The 17,269-nt window shown below is 40.9% G+C and overlaps 1 protein-coding gene across 2 annotated transcripts; it reads left to right on the plus strand.

The window, feature by feature from the left end:
- Positions 1-2,844: 2,844 nt before the first annotated feature.
- LOC115736942 (ACT domain-containing protein ACR8-like) lies at positions 2,845-6,452 on the plus strand. 2 transcript variants are annotated; one of them, XR_004014957.2, is made up of 8 exons: positions 2,845-3,259; positions 4,096-4,141; positions 4,293-4,407; positions 4,589-4,656; positions 4,784-5,350; positions 5,447-5,551; positions 5,654-6,081; positions 6,112-6,452. XR_004014957.2 is itself a non-coding variant. In XM_030668855.2 (8 exons), the coding sequence occupies exons 1-7, from the start codon at positions 3,201-3,203 to the stop codon at positions 6,014-6,016; spliced, it is 1,323 nt and encodes a 440-aa protein (XP_030524715.1). In that variant the 5' UTR covers positions 2,845-3,200; the 3' UTR covers positions 6,017-6,025; positions 6,065-6,084. The 2 variants fall into 2 exon arrangements, 1 of the variants encoding a protein (XP_030524715.1); XM_030668855.2 differs by lacking the exon at positions 6,112-6,452 and having other exon boundaries at positions 5,654-6,025; positions 6,065-6,084.
- Positions 6,453-17,269: the final 10,817 nt, after the last annotated feature.

The raw sequence follows: 17,269 nt of genomic DNA on the forward strand, positions 1-17,269 counted from the left end.
ATCGATTCTAAAATTGATCCGGATGAGTCTTTACCTAGAATCGGGAATCGCATCGGTTTCAACTGGTTCCCAAAAAGTGGAACCGGTTCCCATATCGATTTGAACATGAACCGATTTCCGATCCTATTTTTCGAATGGTTCGATTCGGGTTCTAGATAAGCTTGGTCCGGTTGCACACCACTAACATTAATCACCAATCTCGAATCTTCAGTTGATGGTACGAAGTAATTAAGGCACAAATCAAACATTCTCTGGAGTTGTGTTTGAGACCTTTACTTTAAGGCGACGAGGAAGGCGCGAGTTTTCAGTCACCTTGTCCTATCCTTTCGTTCGGGTAAAAAGAAAGATTTAATGAGTGAGAAGAATGTAAACGGGAAATTTGAATATCAAAGATTCAAAAAGAGAATAAACAAAAGAGAGGAAAGGACAGGGGAGAAAATCGACGTGCTCTCCACACCACAGCTCCTCCACGTCAAGCAAAGTGGGGACCACAGGTTGCCTTCTCCTCGGATCCGCCATGGATTTGTTCGGACCGACGGCCCCGTCCGATCTGGCGGGAACATCAACGGCTTCCCGCCAAACCGGTCCCAAAGCAAAAGGACGGATTCAAATGTTTTAAAGGCTGGAGGTGGACGGAGGGGCCGTGATTACTGCGGCCTTTCCTTTAAACTGCGAAGCCGAGGCGGACGTCTCTTTTGCAACCGACACGCCGCCGTTCAAGGAATCGGAATCGTCGCATTTCTCACCCGTCGCGCTTTATCTTGGGAGTGTACAGTCGAAATTCGATATATTCATTCGGAAAGATCGTCAAGAGAGAGCCCAAGCCGAACCCGCGACATATCCAATTAAGCCTGCCTTCACTCAAAAGTTCAAGCTAATGAGTTACGAACCAATTACACAATGACAATTATTCGATGCGATGCTCTTCTAACACAACTTATGCATGCATCTTATCAACTCAGAGAATGCGTACAAAGATGGCAAATATGCCCATACATATACCAATTTTTCTCTATACATATGTGTTAAGCCAACCGCTTTCTCATATTTAAAATGGTGCAGCGATTTTGCATGTCATAAGAAATCCAAGGGCATGTCTGCTTTTGCTTTGTTAATTTTTTTTATAATTATTTTCCCGCATGAATTTAATGACTAATTCAAAGTTTAATAAGTTCCGAAGAAATGTTAAGTGATTCATCCCCGCAAATTAATGAACATTCTCATCCGAGATCGGACTGCCCTTCTTCCGTCCAACACGTCCCGGACACGATCGTACTACAAGGAAGGGACCTGCGAAACTGCAAGCGCGCCTCGCACCGCGCGCTCCTTCGGCTCGTGTCCCCGACCAATTAAATGCGACCCATGGGAGCTATTGCGAAATGACCGTTTTACCCTCGCCCTTCCCCCCCAACACACCGCGCAGGCTGACCCGAGTTTAGCAAATAGAAATTTAAGAGGGGCAATTTACAAAAAGAATCGAGCATCAGGCGGCTGCGGCGGAATAAAGATCATCGCGGGGTTTACGTGTAAAGAGTGACTTTTTTTTTTTTTTTTTGGGTCGAAACGTGTAAAGAGTAATCAAAGATCGACTAATGACGTCATTAATGCTGACTGGGAAATACAGAGGGAACCGACCCCTCAGACTGGGGGGGGCGGGAAAAAATGGGCCTGGCCTGTTAGAGGAGAGAGAGAGAGAGAGAGAGGCGGCGTCACGTGCGGACGTCACGAATCTTCCGGGTCGGCCCGATCCAAGACTTGATCAACAAGCCAGACCCACTCCAGCGGGTCCCACTGGGAAGCACGTGAGCGAAATCCCTCCCGTCGGATCGGGAATCCCACCTCGCCATGGAATCATCCTTACCTCTCTATCGCAGCAATCAAAAGCCGGTCATCATACTGATCTCTAAAGCTTCGGCGAAAGAGTTATTTTTTTTTTAAACAAAAATATCGTTTATATTATTTAAAATAATTAAATAATAAAAAATATATTTTATTATCGATAATAATTTAACGAAAGGATTTTACATTCATCCATCTTCCTAAGCTATAAAAATCACCATTTTTTTTTATAAAAATGTTTTTTAAATCATTTTTTTTTCCGTGAATGTTAAAACATTAAAATGCCCGACTACTAATCGTTCGCTTTTAACACATGCAAGTACTGACGCGTGAGACCACGATGATGTACAGCTGTTAGGTCGACAATCCTGAGTTGCTCTTGATAATTCAATGGATCGTCGTTTTCGTCACCTTCCCACCAGCGCCGCAGGCAAAAACATCTTACCTCCGACGTAAATAAAGCAGCCTGGCTCGACTTTCCCCATCACGAACAAAGTTTCGCAGAAATAACTTTTTGAAAAAATTGATTTCCCGTCGAGGGAGAATAAAATTGTTTTTTTCTTTTTTTACCAGCTGGGAAATGGGCCCACGGTATAAACTGTCCCCTTCGCTAACCCCTTTGGATTCGCCCACCTTCTTATTGAGTCGAGACCACGCAAAGGACCCTCCCCCGCGACAGCACCAAGGTGGCGTCTGAGCTGGACATTCGAACCGCCAATGAGGGAACCCCCCGCTACCGACACGTGGCAGTATGGACGGTTGACCTAACGACTCCGCCGGTCCGCCCTCGTGTTTGAATCTCGCGAGAGGGAATTCCAAGCGGGTCGGCCCGGGCACTATCGCTCTCTCTCTCTAGAGTTGCGCCTTTTTGCGTGGGAGCGTTTTTCTTTCTCCTTTTCCTTTTGTTTTTTTTTGGGCTGACGAAAACCGAAAGGGGAAAGGGTAAATCATGAAAGAATTTAATAAAAAAAGATAAATGTATGTGTATAAATCTGGCTCGAGAGGGGGACAGAGTTAAGTTAAGGACCGAGGCATGCTTTGTGCGCTTTCAAACCAGAGGGAGAAAGAGAGAGAAGGGAGAGAGTGAGAGCGGAGGAGGCGGATTGGTGAAGCGAAGCTTTGTTTTCATGGCGATTCGATCCGAGGCGTGAGCACGGATCGACCGGAGACGAAGCTGGGGGGCCCCTGGCATTTGGCCTCGCTTGGTCGACTCGATCGGAGCGTTTAGCCTTTGCGTTCAGGATTTGCCTTTTCGTCGTCGAGTCTCTCGTCGTTTCTGCAGGTGATCCGTTGGGAGGTTGCTTGTTGCGGAGGTCCTGCAGAGGCTAAGGCGAAGGCTCCTGTGGCTAGCTTTCTGTGCGATGGAGTGGCCTGTCTTGGATGAGTACGAGAAGCTCGTCTTTCGGATGAATACTCCGAGGTTGGGCTTCTTCCCCCCCTCCTCTTCGTTTCCGCAAGTTTGAAAGCTGCGTCCTGATTTTCGTGCCTAATTTCTCTCTCACTCTCTCTTTCAAGCACGAAGGCTCTGTTTCTCTTGCTTTCTGTGCTTTGATGACTCTTGTTTCGTTCTTCTGTTTATCTGGTCGTAATTTCCGATCCTACTTGTTTCCGCTGAAAATTTCTCAGGTCCGTGGCCTTCCTTTTCGTTTCTAATTTCTACTGCTCGGGTTCTTCTCTTCTGGACAATGATTTCGCTTCTGCTTTTTTTTTTTTTTTTTGCTGACAATTTTATTTCCTTCGCCATAATTTTGTGGATTTCGCTTCCTCTTGCTTTCTCGATTTTACCTTGTTCTTTTCGTCCATTTTGTATGGATGATTTCCTGATTTGGCCAGTATGATCTCGATAATGGCTTTTTGTGCCATTTTCTCACACTGCAATCCACATTTTCCATTCGTGCTTTTGATTTCCTGGCACTCGCTGCAGATTTAAGCTGACCTTCATACTTCTTTCCTTTGATTATTTGTCCTATTTGTTCCAGATTTGAGCTCATCTTTGGGATTGATAACTTCTCCCATTTGGAAACTCTCTTAACATCACAAAATCTCGCAATAATTCATGATTCTCCATGTCTTAAATTACTTGCAGAATCAAAACATCACCCTTCATTAAGTATGTTTTCTATTTTCCCCTTTTCCGTTTCTCTTTTTATTTTTCAGACATGGATTTTTCGGCGACGTGCTTCTCCGTGTCGAATTTGAAGTTCTCAAAAGCAATTTTCCATCAATTGACCTTTCGCATGTTTTTTTTCCTCGCAGGGTCGTGATCGATAATGGCGTTTGCGCCAGTGCCACTATTGTTAAGGTATGCTTCCACGAAACCATTTGGGGAAAAGGGGCTTTGTACAAAATAGACCAGTCGATAAATGATCAAATGCCTCTGCTTATTTGTTCTCCTTTTTCGTTGGCTTGAAAACAAAAATTGACGGTGGGTCACTTTTTGCTGGGTCGTTCAGGTTGATAGTGCCAGGAAACATGGAATTCTATTAGAGGCTGTTCAGGTCTTCACGGATCTGAACCTTTCGATCAAGAAGGCTTACATTTCCTGTGATGGGAGATGGTTCATGGATGGTGTGTTAAGCTCGCCTTTTGTTTTTTTTCCCCTTTCTTTACAATAGTTCCTTATTTTCGGGAGTTCTTCCTTGCTAATGTGCGCCTCAAAGCGTGTGTACTTTAGCTGGTTTTTCCTCGCTCGATTCGTCATGAGAAACTTCTCTGACCCTTCTTGCCTTGGATTTTCTGTGTGCTACAGTTTTCCATGTGACCGATCAAAACGGAAACAAATTAACCGACGAAAGCGAAATTAGCTACATAGAGCAGGTGATTTACTATTATTTTTTTTTATAATAATTGCAGTTTAACGTTTATGTTGCTTCTCGATTAATTGTGGTAATTGATGTTTCGCAAACTTGTCTTGCAAGTTAATTATTTTCTTGGTACGTTTCAGTCACTTGGCACCATCTACCATAGAAGGGCCAACGATTACAGAGGACTGACAGCACTCGAGCTGACCGGAACTGACCGTGTTGGTCTGCTTTCGGAGGTTTTTGCGGTTCTCGCTGACTTGCAGTGTAATGTTGTAGAAGCAAAGGTGTGGACTCACAATGGAAGGATAGCTTCGCTAATTTACGTGAAAGACTGTAATTCCGGTTCCCCCATTGAGGACTCTCAGCACATAGATAGGATTGAGGCAAGATTAAAGCATGTTCTGAAAGGAGATAACGACATTAGAAGCGCAAAAACGACGGTATCAATGGCAGTGACGCACACTGAGAGAAGATTGCACCAAATGATGTTTGCAGACCGTGATTATGAGAGGAAGCCAATCTTGCAGCTCAGTGCTGATTCTCCAATTGTAACTGTACAGAATTGGACAGAAAGGGGTTACTCTGTAGTGAATGTTCAGTGTAAAGATAGGACTAAGCTTTTGTTTGATGTCGTGTGCACCCTGACGGACATGGAGTATGTCGTCTTCCATGCGACCGTGAACACTACAGGAGACGAGGCATATCTGGTTGGTTGATGATTGTCAATTCTCTGAAGTAATTTCCTTGAAATTATGATTATGGGTAGGTTAATTAACTCTGGTTTCATTCGTTTGGTTTTTCAGGAATTCTACATTAGGCACATGGATGGAACCCCAATTAGTTCCGAACCTGAAAGGCAGCGGGTAGTTCAATGTCTGCAAGCGTCGGTCGAGAGAAGAGCCTCAGAGGTATAGTTCTTTTTTCTCTCGTTTGCCTATCACATCAAGTTTTTCAGCACTACCACGTCGGTTGTCTCATGAGTGTTGTACTTATGTTCGATTGTGTTGCAGGGGGTCAGATTAGAGTTATGTGCAGCGGATAGGGTGGGTCTCTTGGCCGAGGTGACGCGAACATTCCGAGAAAACGGCCTCAACGTCACGAGGGCGGAAATATCCACGACGATGGATACGGTGCTCAACATCTTCTACGTGACCGATGCGCTGGGAAACCCCGCGGATCCTAAGATCATAGAAGCAGTGAGGCACGGAATCGGGTTTACCAATTTGCAAGTCAAGGAACTGCCATTACTACATGACGAGAAGGCGGAGCAGGAAGAGGAAGCAGTTGGGGCAGCTGGGGCTGTTCTGTTATCGCTTGGAAGCCTGGTGAGAAGGAATCTGTACCATTTAGGTTTGATCAGGTCATATTCTTGAAGGGAGGAAACAGGGCATAAAGGGCGAATTTGGTGGGGGGGAGAGGAGTTTGTCAACTTTGATTTGGAGGGGCATATTCTTTGCTTCTGAACTTGGGGGGGAAGTTGGGAGTTGGGACATATACGGTGTAAATAGGTGGGGAGGTGGAATTTGGTGATGTAGTATAGTTAAGAGTTGGGTGGGTTGGTTTGAGTTGATAGAGGCCCCACCCATATGTACAGTCGACCGGGACGGACAGCTCCACCATTTTCAGGACACAATGGCTTTTTTAATTTGAATTCCTCGAGGGTGGGGGACCTAAAAGGGTGGAGGGCTTGTCCCTTTGTAAATAGCTTGTAATTGCTGGCAGGAAGGGTTGTTAGATGCCAGAATTATTCGGTACAGTCCATAGTTTGTACAGTTGCCTACAACAGTTTAGTATTATTGGGTTGATCTCTCTCTCTTATACTGTGACTATTTATTACCGGTATTTAAGGAGATTTCCGAAATGTACAATGTCTTGGCGGAGAAGGAAAGGGAAAAGTCCTGTGCCGTTGCCGCCTTGCGTTATTTAGTTGGCCCTAAGCTTAGACTTTAGTGTGAACACGAGAATGCGAGATGCGGGCGAATGAGAGTCCCCTCGGTGCGGTGGCCCTTGTCTAGGCCAACTAAAATTTACGGAGCGACTTAGACATTTGGGTCGCCTAGGTTGACCCGTGTCCTTTCGGGGAAAGGCTCGGAAAAGCAAAAATCGTCTTTAGGCTCTCTTTTTTCCTTTACCTTCCATTCTACGCTTATTCAAGCGAGAAAAGGGTAGCCTTTTGTCGGCGAGGCACTAGCCATTAAAGCTGCGTATGGTAACGTTTCTGTTTTCGGAACAACTTTTGAAATAGAAACACTTTTTTCTCGTTTTTGTTCCGGCTACGATTTTTGGGAATAGAAACGCATTTGGTAACTATAAAAAAAAATTTTGTTCAAAAGCTTTGATAAAAAGTCGTCGTCTTTGAGAATGTGAAGGAGTAGTCCAGGAACAAAGAGTTGCAAAAAGTGTTCCTCTTGCGTTATAAAATGTGTTAAAAAATTTTGATAAAAAGTGTTCCGGGAACAAAGAAACAAGTATTTTTTGTTTCTTGTTTCTGCTCCAAAAGTGTTCCCGTTTCTGAAAAGTGTTCCCGGAACACTTTGGGAACACTTTTTTACCATACTCGTTTCTGTTCCCAAAGTGTTTCGGGAACACTTTGGGAACAGAAACACTTTTTCTAGAGCGTTACCGTACGCACCCTAAGGTTCCCCACGATTATCGGAGAGCCGCCGCAGGGAAAGAAACCCCACCACCGCCACGGCGGGGGCCTCACTACCATTTGGACAAGAGGAAAAAGTATACCTAAAGAGTAGACACGGAAACGCAACTTTGAACAACCTCCGGCGCTCGTAATTCGCCTCCCATCCTCGACAAGCCCCGATGCGAATGAAATCGAAGACCTTACGTGTGAAAGAAAGACTTTGACTCTCCACTATCCGAAGCCAACTCCAAGAAACCTTCTCCAAGTTTCGCAACCAGGAGGGAAAAGGAAAAGTATCCCTTAGTGCCAGTTGTCGGGCAATGATCAGAAAGGGCCTTAGAACGCGAGTTCTTCGGCTTTTCGTGTCCTGAATTCAAACGCACGATCTTGGAAATTCGACGCAAATCTAGAAAGTAGAACCATCGCCTTGTCTGACTTTTCTCTTGGTGGTGGCTCCCACTTTGGTGCTGTTGGAATTAGGTTTGGAGGGGTGTCGGGGTTGGACACCTGGACGGGGTCCGATTAGGAAGAGCAGGTGACCAAGAACCACCTAGCGATTCAAAAAGCGGACCTTTTCAAAATCTCGTTTTCGATTTCATTCATTGTATCATAAGACATCGGCGCACCGACACACGTGGACTTTTCCACCCCCCACCACCTTTTTTTTTTTTTGCGGGTGGGGTGGTTTGGTTCTCGATGCACAAGCAATGATGACACCTCCACCTCCAAAGTTCCAAACCCACGTAAATCCTCGAATTGTACAGATTGGAAAATCAAAGATAGAGAACGTCAACACGACAGCTTATGTAGATCTGGAATCGGGTCCTGGATCCTCCCCCCTTTTAATTACGGTAGTTGAAATCTCTAAACCTTTTTACCTACTTGCTTTTTTTTTTTTTTTTTTCCGTAGAGGGATTTGATACGTAAAATAAATTAAAAAAAAAGAGAGACTAATTAAATGGCAATCTGCTTAGAAAATGCATTAGTTGATATTGACTAAGATTGGAGATCTTTGGAGTTGAAAAATCATTGGGATTTGGCCTTTTCGAGGTAATCAAGCCATTTCTTTCTTTTTTAACGTGAACAGATGAAGTTGTGGATAGTGATCACGGCTTCAATGGATCATTTAATAATTGCCGGTGCTTAGCCAGCCCTTTTCGGTGTAAGGCGACCAATCGATGGATTGTTTGAAATATAAAAATTAAGAGTTTCGTTTATGGTTGCCTGAGTCGTTAAACATCTATATATATATATATATATTAAAAAAAAACCGCCGTTGTTTGCGGTTGGTTGTCTCTCTCGTGTTATGTGCAATCAATACGTTATTTTTTATTTTTGCCCCTTCAATATGGTTAACGATTGCCTAAATAGACGAGGCTAGTTTTAAAAAAAAAATAAAGCAAAAGAGAGAAACAGAGAATTCCCGTATATTTCGACGCGTCTGAAAAAGAGTACATGAAGCCTGCTCATAGACTTTATTTAAATACTAACTAAGATAATAAAATAGAGATACGAATATAACCAGTTAAGGATATTGCACTATCAGAAGTGACATATGCATAATCATGAAATATGTGCTGAATCAACTGCACATCATAATGTTCCTAACGAGACTTTTAATCAAGGGGATTGGGTGTGGAAGTGGTCAAAAGAGAGAGAAAGGTTTTGAATGGACTGGTTTCTAGAATATCATACCCGTCAACACCCCCATTAGAATATGTTGGATTCGTGGAAAATCCACCATTTTCGATATATTTTTAGCAATAATATAATTTTGAATATTTTCTTGTAGTTCGAGGATTAAGTTGAATATATTTCAAAAGTTCGAGAACCACATTGAACAAACTAAAAATTCAGGGATTACATTGGACATTGAGCTAAAATTCAGGGATTATACTTATCAAATTAAAAATTCATGGATCACATTGCACATTGGGCCAAAATTCAGAAATCATTTGTGTCATTTTCCCTTTCATTTTTTACGCATTGTCTCTCCCGTGCTATGCATAGTTGTTATATTAAGAATCTGAAAATTTTCATTAAATATGACTAACGAATACTCATTTTGTGTCTTCCTATTTCAAAATGGACGGTTCGTATGGAAAATAATTTTTTATTTAAAGGGTGCTTTTCGACTTGCGGTTAGCAAAAGGCAGACGACCCGGAACGGGTGAAGAAGAAGACAATATTGCCCCTGTTAGGACAACGAGCGTCCACGTGCGAGGCAAGTGGCTCTTGGGGCTTCTCCTGGCTTCTGCGACCGCGAAAAGCCGGCGACCGCGGCGGCTAAAACGGGGCGAGCCGAGCTGGCAACTTCTGCGAGCCGTACGGAGGTCACGTGCGTCCGAGCGTGACTTCCCCCCCAACGTTTGGCTCGGCTTTTCATGAACGCCTTGTGATTCATTCGTTTCGAGAGTGGAAGCACATGGGAGTTCTGAACAAAGTTGATTTCGTTTTGCAGAAACCGGTCATTTGCATCTTTTCTTAATTTCATCTATCTCGATTGATCCTATGATTCAATGTATGACCGACAGTTATTTTTTCTTGATAGTTATTGTCGCTGTGTTATATAAAAAATCACCATAGTCATCTAATTCCTCGTTGCATATCACATATTATTTGAACGAGTTATCACTACCGGTCATTACCGGCGATATATATGGACGCGTCCCGTCACAACTATGAAAAAAACAGCTAAAAATAGACAAAACGGAGCGATAAATCGTCAGCAAAGTAGGCAACAAATGAGCATTCATGTTTTGCTGTGCCTACAGAATCGTGGAGGAAGGCATTGAATCTGTGCAAATAACTCCATCCTAATGGCGATAATCCTCGTAAGTCGCAAGTATCACAATTAATTTATGATGTGAGATTTCGTGGGATCATTAGTTATTTTAAAAGCTAAATCTATTAAATGAATGCGTGATTTATTATTTAAAAAAGTTAGTACATGACTTGGAGGGAGGGAGGGGACATCAATCAGATCATGAAAAGAAATATCCTATGCTTGGTTATTTAATTTTTTATCTTAGGTCTCCTATGGCTAACGGGCATGCACTAATGGGGAAGAATAATAGAATTGATTGAAACAAAAAATAAGGAATAGAAATGGTAATTGATTTTCAAATTATCACTCCGACCAATCAATTTATGGTGTGAATATTCTGATTGTAATATATTTTTATTTATCGAAAAAAAAAGTTACAATAAAGAGGAATATGCTAGCGATCATGACGACACTTATGGAGAAGAATTTCTGCTCCAAAAGTGCTTCTAGAGCAGAAATTCATTTGGTAGCACAACTTCCGAGGCGTAAATCCGGTTGAATATAAATGTACCGGATTCAAGGATTTGTATCCGGTTATATACTCTAAAGTACCACTAATTGCAGAAAGATGCCTATAATTCATTATATTCTCCACCCCATTACTAGAAAATATGCCGTCCATCCTCAAGAATCAAAGTGTTAATTAATCGATTTAATGCGGGAATTATGCCCTCCAGCTGGTTGTTGGCAATTTTTATAGGGGACGTCCCCATTTTGCACTCACATAAGTTCATTCCTAGCTAAAGGCAGAATCATCTGATTTCTGATCACCCTAAGGATAACGCCAATCAAAGGGAGATCCTTCTTTTAGGTCGAGCAACATCTTCCAATCTGGAAGAACTTTGCATTACAAGTATCGCACCTCGTGTCACGTGAAAAGTGTTCTGATGCATGTATGAATTATGTTAGGACGTCCCATATTGGAGAATTGGTGTGATATTGAGCAGTTAATATATTCAAATTGACCCGTAACTCGTTGGCTTAAGCTTTTGAGTGAAGATGAGTTCATTTGGATATGTTGACGGTCTCGAATTTGGGCTCTCTCGTTACGATATCCCCATCCAAAAGTATCGGACTTTCATCCTAGCGAGGAATATCCCGCGATGCTAATCGCTAGAGAATATATTCAGCCAGATTGAAAAGCAAAACAGCCTCGTAACACAAAGTAAACCGAACGGAATCTTCCCCCCGTTTGTTCACACAACTTTTTTAACTTCCTTCTTAAGCGACGCTACTTAAAGAGAGTATCCGCTAAGTTGAATCTTTCAAATCACTACGTTCGCTTTAGAGTATAGATGATCCTCGTGCATCCAATGTCGGAAAAGATCTTCTCTTATGTCGCATTAGATTCCTGATAGAAACACACGTGATTTTGTGTACGGACGAATAATGTTATCTTTCAAGAAGAGAAATATTACGAGCCGACATTCTTGGAGAGACAGGAGGGATCTACGTAGGTAGGTATGTCACCATGCAGGATTGTCTGGTTGAGGATGCAAAATGGTTCATCTTCCACCAGCTTCTCATCAAGCATTCATAGATTCCATCGTTTGAGGAGGAAAATTATCAAAAAAGTCTTAAACCTATTGCACGCTTGTTAATTCAGTCATAAACCTTTTAATTGTGTCGATGCGGTCCTAAACCTTTTAACGATTTATCAATTTAATCCCGAACCTTTCAATTCTGTCAATTTAGTCACAAACCTTTTGAAATTTTGCCTGTTTAGTCCTAAATAGCAAGTGCAATGACATATTATCCTTCGTGCATCGCATCGGTTCAAAAGGTATGGTACGGTGTCGCTCCTAATGCTGGCATTAGAAGATAAGAACAATCGGATTGTAATATCGATTATTCTAATGATTTGTGTATAATGACAAAGCCCAACTTGATTAGATAAGCATACCAACTTTGAAAACTACTTGTGCATAACAACTTTCATGAGAAGATGGCATGTTTTTTGTGCATGCAAAAATTCTTTTGAGTACAAAAAAAAATTAATTTGGTTGCATAAGATCCTGTCCACTTCTCTGTCCATCACGAAACCGTACCTTGTTGGCATTCAATGCAGCCCTTGGCATTACTTTGGAATTATCCACATATACATATGTCCCTTAAAACAATCAAAATGCAAACTCAACCCTGATGTATCACGAGCGATTCTTTCGTAATGTGGAAAGCTCTCTTTCTTATCATTTTCACCTGAGTCGGCGAGCATGTCTCCGCGAAAACCCTAGAAAGATTCGACTATTCATCCTTTCCTGCATGATCTAGACATAAGAACTTCCTTACTCAAACCCTAAAAAAAGAAAACAACAAAATGTGGCCGGAGAGATTAGACCATGATTATAAACAAGCATGATACAATCCATCTATTTTTTTTTTTTTTTTTTGGGTTTCAACTCTGCCGAGCCCCCACCATCACATTTCCATCGGATGAGTTGATGTAGACATGATTTTCAAGGCAGAAGATTCCGTGCCACTAGACAGACACAGAGAAAAAGAAGAAGAAGAAGGAAGAACCTTAGTATTATTCAATGCTGAAAAAAGAATTGAATTGTCGTCATTCGAATGAAAGTAGTACATTATGCTCATCTTGGTCTCTCTGTCCCTACCTTGTCTATGACCCCCTCGACATCGGCCACATCATGATAAGACATCATCGGATGTATCCGTTCTAACGACAATCCCATCATTCAATCTCGCTTCCTCCACTTTCAAGGCCAAAATCATGACGACGATGACCAATTTTCTCGTCGTCTAATCGAATGAAGTGAACGTTTGTGTCGAATTTTCTCCAATTTTAAAGGCCAATCAATAGCAGAATGTTATGGTAGTATTAGTTTGTTCCGTCCATTTTCGCCTAGACTGCTTTTTTTCTTATTTCATTAGTTTCGGTTACAATTCTATGAAATTAGATGTTTGTGAATCATGCATGGTATAAGTATCGAAAAGTGAGCGCATGAAATCTTACTTTTTATAAGCAAATATTTAAGGAGAGAAAGAAATTGCTATCCACACGATCGGCAGATTGCAGGAATTGTACCTCGTACCTATGGTACCTCGTATGCCTATTGGTGTTGTTTGAGTTGAACCGGCACTATATTTTGCTTTCTCCAAGTCCGCGTCCTCCATTTTCTCAACGAAACAAATGATGACATTTTCTTTTTCTCCTTTTGGTGTTAATTGACAAGCAAAGTGACAACGACTCAAAATCTGGATTCATGCAAACTTTAGTCGGCCCAAAAACATGGGCTAGAATATAGTTTTTGGGCCACTTTCAGTTGTGTTTCATGGGCCTCATGTCATAATCTATGTTTGTTGGGCCGATTTGATTTTTGGGCCGCTTTAAGTCCACATGCAAAGGCCCAACAAACATGGCCGAGTAATGGCCCAAAGTTGTGAGGGGGAGTGAACGCATAATTGCGTCGAGTCGAGCCCGTAGAGTTACTGTTACTCGAGTTCGTCTCATACGCAAATATCCGAGACTAGACCCCCGATTCGAACATGATCGAGGTTAATCCCATCCTGTATCGAACTCGACTCACCCATAGAGTTCACGCAGCTTAACTAATTCCTCCCTTCAACCGATTCCCTCCTTTTCTTTCTTTATGTCCCGAGATACGAAAATCTTTCGCATCGAATAGTAATAATCTCGACGGATAACCGGTTATTGGCCCGTGGCTTCGCCCACAGAGAAAGTAGGCGAGCCATTAGGTCTCTCAGAACGGGAGACGTAAGTGGTGCGAAGCGAACGCACAATCCGATACATGTACCCGTTCAATCGATCCTCGTATTATCATTCGCACGAAAAAAACTGTAAATGATAATTGACATGGATGCATGCAGCATAAGGTCTCCACCTTATTTTTATTTGAAGGTCAAGTGGGTGCTCATTTGATTTGGTAAAAGGCCATTTCCCTCCTTCAATAACTTAATTGTGGATAACAATCCCAAATATAAGTAAGGTCTGTGGACCGACCATGGAAAAAATTATGAAGCTTATTCCATGTCTGCTCTTTTTGTTTCCCCTTATAGAGAACTAATGTAATGAAATGCAGAAAGCAAATTATTATAATATGTGGAAGATAATGGACATTGGATTTATCACCATAATAAAAAATTAAGTTAAATTAAAAAAAGAGAATGGTGTTTAAATAATCGGTCCCCAAAGTTTATATACAAGTTAATGGTCAAGCATCACACGATTAAAAGATTGTAGTGGGACGCCGAACGGCTCAAATGCACATGCAATTCACAAACTTCAACTGTACTCATTCGAGCTCATGCCTTGGCCTCATGGGTCCCTCTCCAAAGAATATACCCTTTTCTAATGCTAAGCTCAATTGAATTAGTAAATGTAAAAGCATACACGTGTCTCTTGTCAGCGCGAAGTTAAGGCTGTCCTCGGACAGTTGTATTGCTCCTCGTTGAAATATTCTCATGCAAGAAAAGATCCTGTTTGTCAACTTGGGTCTGGTCAGATTGACATGGAGAGAGCATCATTAGCCTGTTGATACCCACGACTCGTTTGGAATTTGTTGGATCCGTTTGTGGAACATCCCGCGCAAACATCGCTCACAGCTTGTGTGATATCCAATATTGTCCAACAGGTATTGCGGCTGTTATGCAGAGGGCAATTCAATCGTAAACTTTTCACTTTGATCAATTTAGTCGGGAGCATTTTAACGGTATTTCAATGTAGCCACCCCATCCAATTTTTTTGACAAGAAATTGTTGACGAATGTTTTTTTTTCCATTTGTTAAATTTTTCGAATTATTTTCTTCTTTTCTTTCTCAACTCTGGTCTCGGCAATGGGCAAGGACCGGCGAGGGTGACCCTTGCTTGTGGTCGATTGTTGGCCTCGTCGAGACCGGCCCAAAGCGAAAACGAAGAGAAATAAAAGAAAAGGAAAAACAACACAAATATGAAAACATTTTTTAAAAAATTCCAAAAATCGTCTATGTTAGTGTCGGTTGAGCCACGTGGATGGTTGACGTTAATTGGACCACCACATCGGCAATTTTTGGTTCGAATTGGCAAGGAGGATTATATTGGAAAATTATCGAAATATTTAGGATTAAATTGATAAAATTGAAAAATTTAAGAGTGAATTGGGAGCCGTGCAATATATTTAGGATTTTTTGGGATAATCACACCCCTATGCATCACTAATGAAATTTATTTAGTTCAATCGAAAGAGTCCACGAGTCCTTAACTTATAAACACCGATGCAATAAGACAAAGTCATGATTAAAATATAGAAGAGAAATAAATATATTTTTATTTGCAATCGTATAACATAAAATAAGTAAAGATTTATGGGTGGAAGCAATTGATTCTTGGCTGGATCCACAAAACAGGCTTAGATCAATGCCAGAACATCGTCCGAAAATTTCGTGGAATGATTCTTGGCTGTTATAAAAGTTTAAGTCATTGAATGAAATCATAATTAATATGTAAATACCATAACACTCCCGATCGTGCATATGCTGAATTTTTTTTTTTTTAACTTAAGACTAGAGCGTTGATCTATATAACTGAGTAGATAAATAAGGATCGAGAAAGATCGTAGACCTCTGTTTGTTTCGCAAAAAATTAAATAATTTTAAAAATATGTTTTTGGAAATAATCGCTTATATTTCTTATAAAAATGACTGAACATTGGCGAAAACATTTAGATATAAATTATTATCCATGATGAAAATATTTTTTATTGGCTAATTATTTTGAGCGATACGAGCGATCGTTTATATAAAAATATTTTTACAAGTCATTTATTTTTCGAATTGTGCTTTTTCTCTCACAATTGGAAAGCATCAATATCAAATTTTTTTTTTATCTTCTCTCTCCAACTTTTGCCACCCTCTTGCAGAGTCCCGAGTCGAATCCCACACCTATAATACTAACGTTCTTCCTTTTTGATTTATTTATCAATACGGCCGCATTCTTATTAACAGCATCAAATATCAAGTTTAATGAGCAACAGTTTGTCTAATACGACATCGATCGCGTTTCCCCATCTTTACGACAATGTCGTCCGTCATTTCCTTTCTTGTTTTCTGGTGCTCTTATGTTATGTTATTTTGTTTTTTTCTCCAGCCATCTAAAATTTGACAGGTTAGTTGACCAAGTCAACCCCTTGCCAATGCGAGTCCAAGACAGGACAATCACATTTCTACGGACCCCCAATCTTTGCAGTGCGTTTGTCCCCGGCCCCCCAAAAAGTAAATATATAAATAAATAAATAAAACAGATTAAATAACCATAAACGTTGCAAGTATTTGATTTTTTATCTACTTGTTCCTTTTCCATTGATTTTTCAATTTTATCTTTTTTATGAAGTGAAGGAGCAAAGTATCACCAAATCAAATATTTTAAAACTCCGTCTGTTTTGAGAAAAATAAATAATTTAAAAAATATTTTCCCGAAAATAATCGATTTTATCGTTTGAAATGTTCTCATTATCGCCAGTAATTTATAACCAAATATTCTCATGAAAATTAATTTTCTCTTCATTTCTTTTTTGAGAAAATTCCAACTACGGGCGTGAGTGTCTTTATTCCATCAAATAAAGGTCAAGTAAACGTTATTTCAAATAAGAGTATGAAGTGCCTCGTTTTTTCAAAAAAGGGCTTCGTCAAATGGCATTTTCATCCATTTACTTTTTTGAATTTTCTTTCTTTTTTATCTTTTTCTTTTCTTTTTCCTCTCTCCTCCCACACAATCACCAACTTCGGGCGAGGGTGCCTTGCTTGCCCTTCAGCTATGTCATTTTTTGAGATGATTTGAGCACTTCGGGCACTTATTTGAAATAAGATTCACTTCGGATCCTTAATTTTCTTTCTTATAAATAATGCAAGCCATCATTTTTGGGGTAAGTATTTTTCAGACGATTTATCTTTCGCGAAATGAACTGACTCTAAATTCACCGCTAGCTATTCGACCCCAAAAGAAAGAAAAAAAAAATTCATTGCCAACACGAAAAGAAAAAATCATATATTTACTATCGGACGAGTACGTGCGTGTTTGGATCGACGAGCGAATCTTTAACTTGTGTTTTACACTAACATGGATTCAATAAAAGTCCAATTATCATCTCCTTGTTTGCATTATGCATTTCTTGCCGGACAGGGGAAAAAGGAGGTTGCTTTGCTTTAGCGACC

Source organism: Rhodamnia argentea, chromosome 9 (assembly GCF_020921035.1).
Source record: "Rhodamnia argentea isolate NSW1041297 chromosome 9, ASM2092103v1, whole genome shotgun sequence".
NCBI lineage: Eukaryota > Viridiplantae > Streptophyta > Magnoliopsida > Myrtales > Myrtaceae > Rhodamnia > Rhodamnia argentea.

What these genes read in the sequence shown, in the direction of transcription:
- LOC115736942 (XM_030668855.2), top strand. Translation starts at nt 3,201, where the DNA reads ATGGAGTGGCCTGTCTTGGATGAGTACGAGAAGCTCGTCTTTCGGATG. An exon ending in CCAGTGCCACTATTGTTAAG is followed by an intron (nt 4,142 to 4,292) that starts GTATGCTTCCAC and finishes TGGGTCGTTCAG; the next exon opens with GTTGATAGTGCCAGGAAACA. An exon ending in TGGGAGATGGTTCATGGATG is followed by an intron (nt 4,408 to 4,588) that starts GTGTGTTAAGCT and finishes TGTGTGCTACAG; the next exon opens with TTTTCCATGTGACCGATCAA.